This window comes from Nanorana parkeri, unplaced genomic scaffold, assembly GCF_000935625.1.
Source record: "Nanorana parkeri isolate BGI_ZX_2015 unplaced genomic scaffold, ASM93562v1 scaffold609, whole genome shotgun sequence".
NCBI lineage: Eukaryota > Metazoa > Chordata > Amphibia > Anura > Dicroglossidae > Nanorana > Nanorana parkeri.
In genome coordinates, this window is record NW_017306877.1 from 983,178 (window position 1) to 992,296 (window position 9,119).

Genomic DNA, 9,119 nt, shown 5'->3' on the forward strand with positions numbered 1-9,119 from the left:
TCAGCCGAAAATCTGGGTCTGAACGTGCATATTGTGGCCGTCAGCGACTAGTCAATGTTAGGGCAGAACGGGGGAGGGGCAAGACTGGTACCAGACAACAGAAGGGCAACAGTGCCGTGTCAGATTCCTCGCATCACCTTTCATCATCTCGTGGAGTCACGAGGCGGTCCAACGAAGTACTGATGGGGTGGTCATAATAATCTGGCCACTCAGTGTATACAGCTATTAATATAATTTCTATATAGAGATGAAAGTGAGACGCTGTCATTCTAATAGAAATCCTATTACTACCCGAATATCGATATCTATAATAAGGCGTCAAATCATCATCCAGAGAAATTGTCTTCTGACCTTGCGGGCGAGTCAGTCCATCTTAATTGAAGGACAAAAAGAACCCGAAGCATCCGGAGTATAAATATGAACACAAATGTTATTTGTTCGGACGAAAGGATTATAAAATCAATAAACATAAACAGATCAGATCGGGACAGAAATAACCGAGAAATATAACGCTGGAGGACGCAGGCGGAAAAAAAGCTGCAAATTGACCACAATCCGCACTCCGCTCTCCCCTGTGCCAGTCATGGGGAACACTGTGTCTTATTATCGGTGGGTATCTCCCCTCCTAAAAGTCACATGATCAGGACCCCTTTTTAGAGACTCCCCTTCCCAGGGGTATGCCTAGCATAATCACCGTTTGAGGTTCGGGGGGTGTACGGTGCTGGTGATCACCATATCATGTTTGGTGTGGTGGTGGTGCACACTATCGGCACTCTAGCCAGGCCTTATTGGTGCACCGCCTAGCTCTGGCCGGCGTCCCACCCAGCTCACTGGCTGCCTGGAGCTGGGCAGGACGCCGGCCAGGTTACTAAGACCTGCGAAGGGAGATGTAAATGGCCCAATACACATTTCCGCGCCCGGCTCTTAGCAACCTGGGATGCTCTTGCCAGAAGGAGGAACCAACGTGACCCGAAGAGATGCCATCTGAAGCAACAGCCTCTTGCTCCTTATTATAGGGTTGTCCCCCCCCCCATCACTTGATCAGAACGATTATTTATTTTCATTTAAATATTGATAAGTAGTAGACCTCTCATTAATGTTACAAGCCTCCGTTAATATCATGCTACCATGCGGTTTCTGAAAAGCTCCACCTTTTACCAATAAAAGCCCACCTGAGCTCCTAGAAGTCACTTTGCCTAGGCTGAGATGATGTCATCAGTCTGCTGCAGACAGGAGGAAGCATTTCTTCCTTGTTCTGCACAAGTCACAATGGGCCCAGCCTAGGGGTATTCCCCCTTGACATTGCCTTTATTTATTTATGACATTTATGAGCACAGCCGCCAGGAATAACATGACTCAAGCCAGCCTCTCAGTCCAGGAAGTAGATGGTGAACCTGGAATATCCAAAGATGGCATTGTCCTTGTGGAGAGAAGAGCAGATGAAGGCATTGTCAGGGGAGGTGCGGGGGGTTATTGTGACCCCTGAGAGAGGTAATACATAAAAAAATGAATTGTCTGCGCTTTGTATATGCCCATAATGAATAAATGAAGGCATTGTCGAGGGCGATCCCCATTGTGACTTCTGCAGAACAAGTAAAGATTTGCATATAAGTTCCGCTGCCGGTACAAAACCCAAACTAAAGAAGAATTGAGCGGCCTTTCCTTCTGTAATCGTAGCCACTCGGCTCCTCGAATAGCATGAATGGTTTACTTCTTTTGCTTGCTGACCGAAGTGGCGTTATAAGCCCTCTCGGTCGTAAGAAATTTGATCATTACAAATCCTGTAGCTTCGGCCCCATTCCACGGTGAATGAGAAGATTCATTGTGAGAAAATAAAATGAGGATCCCGTAAGGAGAGCTTATCGCCGAGAAACGGGAAATCGCGCCTCGGTTATGTATCCGAGACGCCATTCACTCCCCCTCACTGCAGTCCTCCTTAATTAATGCCTTCTAGAAGCTTCTGTCATCACCCGCCTAATTACAATGTATCCTAATACCTCTCTTGACTTCCCGGATTCTTTCTTTTGTCGCTGTTGCTTTAAAGGCGGCATTGTCTTCCTTCCCGAGTCGCTTTACACAGTAAGTGAGAGCCATCTACTGCACGGACTCGGCAAGTGTCCTCCGGACAAAGAGAAGAGCACAAAGCAAGCCGGCACAGTGCGGAGCTTCCCTGAATGTAACCACACTGAAATCATAAGTAATGCCCTCACAATTCAACCTGTCCATTGCTTGCATCAGATTGGTCCCTCCATATTGCTGCTGGTCGGCCATCGGCAAGCAAAAGGAGACTTAGTTGTCTTTGGCCAGGCCACTTGGAATGCCCAAGAAGGAGAACACAAAGCGCACCGGCATGGTACAGAGCTTCCTTAAATATAACAAAGCTAAAATCCAAAGTAATGCCTCACAACTGAGCTTCTGCATTCCTTGCTTCAGATGGGTTCCGGTATATTGCTGCTGGTGGCCATAGGCAAGCAAAAGGGGACTTGGTTGTCTGTGGCCAGGCCATTTGGAGTGCCCAAGAAGGAGAACACAAAGCACACCGGCATTAAGCAGAGCTTCCTTTAATATAATGAAGCTGAAATCCAAAGTAATGCCCTCACAATTGAACTTGTGCATTGCTTGCCTCAGATGGGTCCCTTCATATTGCTGCTGGTGGCCATTGAATTTGTGCATTGCTTGCCTCAGGTGGGTTCCTTCATATTGCTGCTGGTGGCCATTGAATTTGTGTATTCCTTGCCTCAGATGGGTCTCTTCATATTGCTGCTGGTGGCAATTGAACTTGTGTATTGCTTGCCTCAGATTGGTCCCTTCATATTGCTGCTAGTGGCCATTTAATTTGTGCATTGCTTGCCTCAGATGGGTCCCTTCATATTGCTGCTAGTGGCCGTTTAATTTGTGCATTGCTTGCCTCAGGTGGGTTCCTTCATATTGCTGCTGGTGGCCATTGAACTTGTGCATTGCTTGCCTCAGATGGGTCCCTTCATATTGCTGCTGGTGGCCATTGAATTTGTGCATTGCTTGCCTCAGGTGGGTCCCTTCATATTGCTGCTGGTGGACATCAGCACGTAAAAGGAGACTTGGTTGTCTTTGGCCAGGCCACCACTCGGTCAATTCAGTTCGAGAAATGAAACCCAGAAAACCAAAATGTCTCCTTTTTTCCCCTCTTAGATGTTTGGTCCGGAGTGAACTCAACGTCTTCTCTGTCATATCTTCAATACACTCACAAGGACCTCTGTGTACCAAAATTTAGGTATCTGAGCGATCATCGAGGGGCCCAGTTTGTATGACAACATAGACTGAAGTCTAAGCCCCCACACAATCATCTCTCAGATGCTGCAATTTTGGCTGAGTTCCCGGGTCTGCAGGAGCCAGTTAATTATGCTACAGTGCTCATGTGCTAACAATGAACTTTCTTATACGATGAGAGAGCAGAGAGACAACCTCATCATTCTCCTGCTACTCCTTTCACTGTCCAGTCACAGGTTGGGCAAGGAACAAGACCTGTAGCTTTTACTTCACTACAGCAGATACAAATCCGGTCTCTCCGACTGCCAATAGAGGTCCTTGTGAGTATATTGAAGATTTCATAGATACGATGAGTTGCCTTCTCCTGAACTAAGAAAAGACTTTATTTGTTGTGCGTTCTCACTTCCCGAAGAGCTGTGAATGTGAACAACTCCGATCTTCTGGTGGCTGACTCCATGCTAATGAATTATTGTCAAAATCTTCATTTTCATGTTTATTATTAGAGTAGGATTGCACTTTTCTTGAAGCCGGTGGTGATAATGTGATGTTATTAGGTGCACAGGTTATTCTTAAAGGATCAGTCCACTTCAAAGTAATACTTTAGTATTTAGTACATGTGAGAAAGTTTAAGCCCCTGACAGTCTCTTTTTGTCTTAAAGGGATTCCATTCGTAAGATCCCTGTGCTGAGTTCCCGGGTCTGTACACCTGCTGTGCCCATTATGAGGGGCCCCCCACCATCCCTGTGCTGAGTTCCCGGGTCTGTACACACGCTGTGCCCATTATGAGGGGCTCCCACCATCCCTGTGCTGAGTTCCCGGGCCTGTACACCTGCTGTGCCCATTATGAGGGGCCCCCACCATCCCTGTGCTGAGTTCCCGGGTCTGTACACCTGCTGTGCTCATTATGAGGGGCTCCCACCATCCCTGTGCTGAGTTCCCGGGTCTGTACACCTGCTGTGCCCATTATGAGGGGCTCCCACCATCGGTCTGTACACCCGCTGTGCCCATTATGAGGGGCTCCCACCATCCCTGTGCTGAGTTCCCGGGTCTGTACACCCGCTGTGCCCATTATGAGGGGCTCCCACCATCCCTGTGCTGAGTTCCCGGGTCTGCAGGAGACAGTTAATTGTGCTGCAGTGCTCATGTGCTAACAATGAACTTTCTGATAGGAGGAGAGTGTAGAGTGACAGAGAGACAACCTCATCATTCTCCTGCTACTCCTTTCACTGTCCAGTCACAGGTTGGGGAAGGAACAAAGCCTGCGCGCCCTGCAGGTGGGACTAATGTCCTCCCTTTGTTTTCCGACGGTGCGATATACAAACGCTCCTCTCCCATTAACTATTCATGCGTTGGAGAGACCTGCGCTGTCTCCTCGAACGCCTTGGCGGGACCGCCATAGGCAGAGAGAATTGTCGCCCCGCATGTTTGTGGGCGCCCCCCTCCGGTCTGCGGGGTATCCTGGCATTCTGCAAACACGGCTCACGGAGGTGTAACTAATGCCACAGCGATAGTGTTGATTATCGTTTCCACCGCCGCATCGTGAGCAGGGAGCCGCACATTTTCCCCCCCTTTTTTCTTTTTTATTGCTTTTGACAAATGCGCCTGGAAAAGGCCTTCCCGCGGCCTGCCAAGCTATTCCTGGCAGCAACTTCAGCCCGCAGCTCCTAATGAGATTATTTCGATGTTTCATTTAAACATGTGCATTGGAATGTGTGTTGTGATTTCCCAAATTTTTAAATCATTTTCAGAGATAAAAGAGGAAGACGCCCAAGTGAATGTGTTGTCTCTGCCCCGCCCCACTTTAGGATCAGTGGGAGGGGTTCCAGCTCTATACCCGCCTCCCCACTATTGCATCCTCATGACTGACAGGTGGGAAGAGTTATGCAAATATCAAGATTAGTATCACTCGCCTGCTGATGTCCTTTTCCATAGATACACTATGCGGCCAAAAGTATGGTGACCCCCCTCCCCCTTTAAATTATGGACTTCAGGTGTCTCCAGTGAAGATATTGTTAATACTCCATCATACAAAGACATTGTAGACCATTACGCTCTTCCAGCCTTGTGGTCACAGTTTGGTGAGGACCTTTTTCTGTTCCACCATGACTGACCCCTGTGTACAAAGCCAGCTCCATACAGACATGGTGTGACCAGTCTGGTGTGGAGGAACCCGAGCATCCTGCACAGAGCCCTGACCTCAACCCTACTGAACACATTTGGGATGAATTGGAACCCATCCAAATGATGGACTTCAGGTGTCTCCAGTGAAGATATTGTTAATACTCCATCGTACAAATACATTGTAGACCATTGAGCACTTCCAGCCTTGTGGTCACAGTTTGGTGAGGACCCTTTTCTGTTCCACCATGACTGTCCCCTGTGTACAAAGCCAGCTCCATACAGACATGGTGTGACTAGTTTGGTGTGGAGGAACCCAAGTGTCCTCCTCAGAGCTCTGACCTCAACTCTTCTGAGCACCTTTGGGGTGAATTGGAACCCCTCCAAATGATGGAGTTCAGGTGCCTTCAGTCAAGGTTTTGTTAATACTCCATCATACAAAGACATTGTAGACAATACTCTTCCATCCTCGTAGTCACAGTTTGGTGAGGACCCTTTTCTATTCCACCATGACTGTCCCCTGTCTACAAAGCCAGCTGCATAAAGACATGGTGTGACCAGTTTGGTGTGGAGGAACTCAAGTGTCCTGACCTCAACCCTACTGAACACATTTGGGATTAACTGAAACGATGATTGAGCCACATCTTCTCATCCAACATGAGTACCTGACCTCACAAATGGGACAAATTCCCACAGACACCTTCCAACATCTTGTAGAAAGCCTTCCGAGAAGAGCAGAAAATGTTATAGCCAAAGGGAAGGCCAACTCCATATTAGTGGCCATGGAAGCAGGGGGGCAACTCCATATTAATGGTCATGAAGGGGGGCAACTCCATATTAATGGTCATGAAGGGGGGCAACTCCATATTAATGGCCATGTGAGGAGGGGGGCAACTCCATATTAGAGGCCATGAGGAGGAGAAACTCCATAGTAATGGCCATGGAAGGGGGGGGGTAACTCCAAATTAACGGCCATGAGAGGGGGCAGCTCCGTATTAATGGCCATGAGAGGGGGCAAGTCCATATAATTAGCCATTAGAGGGGGCAAGTCCATATAATTAGCCATTAGAGGGGGCAACTCCATATTAATGGCCATGTGAGGAGGGGGGCAACTCTACCTTAATGGCCAGGGGGGGGGGGCAACTCCATATTAATGGCCATGAGGGGGGGGCAACTCCATATTAATGGCCATGAAAGGGGGCAAATACATAAAATTAGCCATAATAATGTATTTCCTGAAGTTTTCCTTCACTCGGAATTGTTCCTTTTACTATTGGCCGGGATTGGCGTGAGACCTCCACAAGGGGGCAGTGTTTGAGAAGATATAACATCCCATCCACACGCTGTATAGAGAAAGCCAGCGATGGATCTGATGGGACGGAACGCGTAATAATGGGAAACGTGATCCGGTGCTGTAACATTCATTTTACATTCAGTGTTATGAGTTCTTCCATATTCTGGACCAGAACCGCTGGAGACGAGGAAGGCTGCGTGTGACGGACTCGTATTCTATTCTGTCCTGGTGTCTATTGCCTGTCCCCGTATGTCTTTCCAGGTTTTGGGTTTTATTCTTTCCACATGTGTATGACTGTTACATGCCCGGGGCCCATAAACAGCCAGGACCACATGTACTGTATCAGTGGTGGTGAAAGATCTGGATATAGGAGGCCTCAAGTGTGGCCCCTGACCTTATCAAAGGGCCACACATAGTATTCAATGAATGTAATGCTACAGAAAACTGTCAGAGAAGCAGAACATGCTACAGGAGATTATCAGAGACTGCAGACATATTACAGGAGATGGTCAGAGACTGCAGACATATTACAGGAGATGGTCAGAGACTGCAGACATATTACAGGAGATGGTCAGAGACTGCAGACATATTACAGGAGATGGTCAGAGACTGCAGACATATTACAGGAGATGGTCAGAGACTGCAGACATATTACAGGAGATGGTCAGAGACTGCAGACATATTACAGGAGATGGTCAGAGACTGCAGACATATTACAAGAGATGGTCAGAGACTGTAGACATGCAACAGGAGATGGTCGGAGACTGCGGACCTACTACAGGAGATGGTCAGAGACTGCAGATATCCTATAGGAGATGGTCAGAGACTGCACACATAGTACAGGGAAAGGTCCGAGACTACAAATCTACTACAGGAAAAGGTCAGAGACTGCAGACATACTACATGAGATGGTCAGAGACTGCAGACATACTACAGGAGATGATCAGAGATTGCAGACTTACTACAGGAGATGGTCAGAGACTGCAGACATACTACAGGAGATGATCAGAGATTGCAGACTTACTACAGGAGATGGTCAGAGACTGCAGACATACTACAGGAGATGATCAGAGATTGCAGACTTACTACAGGAGATGGTCAGAGACTGCAGACATACTACAGGAGATGATCAGAGATTGCAGACTTACTACAGGAGATGGTCAGAGACTGCAGACATACTACAGGAGATGATCAGAGATTGCAGACTTACTACAGGAGATGGTCAGAGACTGCAGACATACTACAGGAGATGATCAGAGATTGCAGACTTACTACAGGAGATGGTCAGAGACTGCAGACATACTACAGGAGATGATCAGAGATTGCAGACTTACTACAGGAGATGGTCAGAGACTGCAGACATACTACAGGAGATGATCAGAGATTGCAGACTTACTACAGGAGATGGTCAGAGACTGCAGACATACTACAGGAGATGATCAGATATTTCAGACATACTACAGGAGATGGTCAGAGACTGCAGACATGAGAGACCAGCCTGCCTAGGAACGCCCACTCTTCCACACTGACACCCACCCATCAAGGCATTTTGATATTTGCACAACTCCTCCCAAGATCCAGTCCACTACTTACATCAGGGCTGAGGCCTCTTGAGAGGAGTACCGAGGCAGGGTGCTGTGATGGTGTAAGGAAGCTGTGTACAGCACTCTGCTGGCCCCTCCCACCAGCCTGCCTTGCACAGAGTCCCGGTGATGACATCATGGAATTGAATGAAAACGGAAAGGTTTTATTTCACGTCTATTGATGGGAGGGACCCGGGGGGGGGGAGGCAAAATATAAGCACATTAAACTTCATCTTTTAAATTATTATTTTTTTCAAAATATAACTTTAAATTGTTACGTTGATCTACAAAGAAGCAGAAATGTGACGGATTCGGCCCTCCGGAAAAAACAAATTCGGGTCTTTGGTGGGTCACTTCCTGTCCACATTTGGTTCTTCGTCCCATTACGTATGTACAGCAGCAGGTTAAACATTTGGCAGACTTTAATTTAAAATAATTTCATTTTACACAGACGAAGATTCCAGAAACGCGAACGGTGATCGCGCCATTCCAGAGACGGAAATGATCTTATAAGCTGGCCATAGATGTTAGAGAGATTTGACCGCCATCATGGTCGCCCTTGTAGGATCTGACCGCCATCATGGTCGCCCTCGTAGGATCTGACCGCCATCATGGTTGCCCTTGTAGGATCTGACCAGCATCATGGTCGCCCTTGTAGGATCTGACCGCCATCATGGTCGCCCTTGTAGGATCTAACTGCCATCATGGTCGCCCTTGTAGGATCTGACCGCCATCATGGTCACCCTTGTAGGATTTGACCGCCATCATGGTCACCCTCGTAGGATCTGACCGCCGTCATGGTCAACCTTGTAGGATCTGACCGCCATCATGGTCGACCTTGTAGGATCTGACCGCCATCATGGTCGACCTTGTAGGAT

At 47.8% G+C, this 9,119-nt stretch overlaps 1 protein-coding gene across 1 annotated transcript in view; it reads left to right on the top strand.

Moving 5' to 3' along the window:
- The window catches only part of LOC108792174 (xaa-Pro dipeptidase-like), a 92,953-nt gene extending 90,404 nt beyond the window's left edge, over positions 1–2,549 (top strand). Inside the window, exons 12-15 of the mRNA XM_018562883.1 lie at positions 1,333–1,460; positions 2,045–2,157; positions 2,239–2,353; positions 2,434–2,549. Of these exons, the coding sequence (XP_018418385.1) occupies positions 1,333–1,460; positions 2,045–2,157; positions 2,239–2,353; positions 2,434–2,549 (472 nt within the window). The remainder of the gene's footprint in view (positions 1–1,332; positions 1,461–2,044; positions 2,158–2,238; positions 2,354–2,433) is intronic.
- Positions 2,550–9,119: the final 6,570 nt, after the last annotated feature.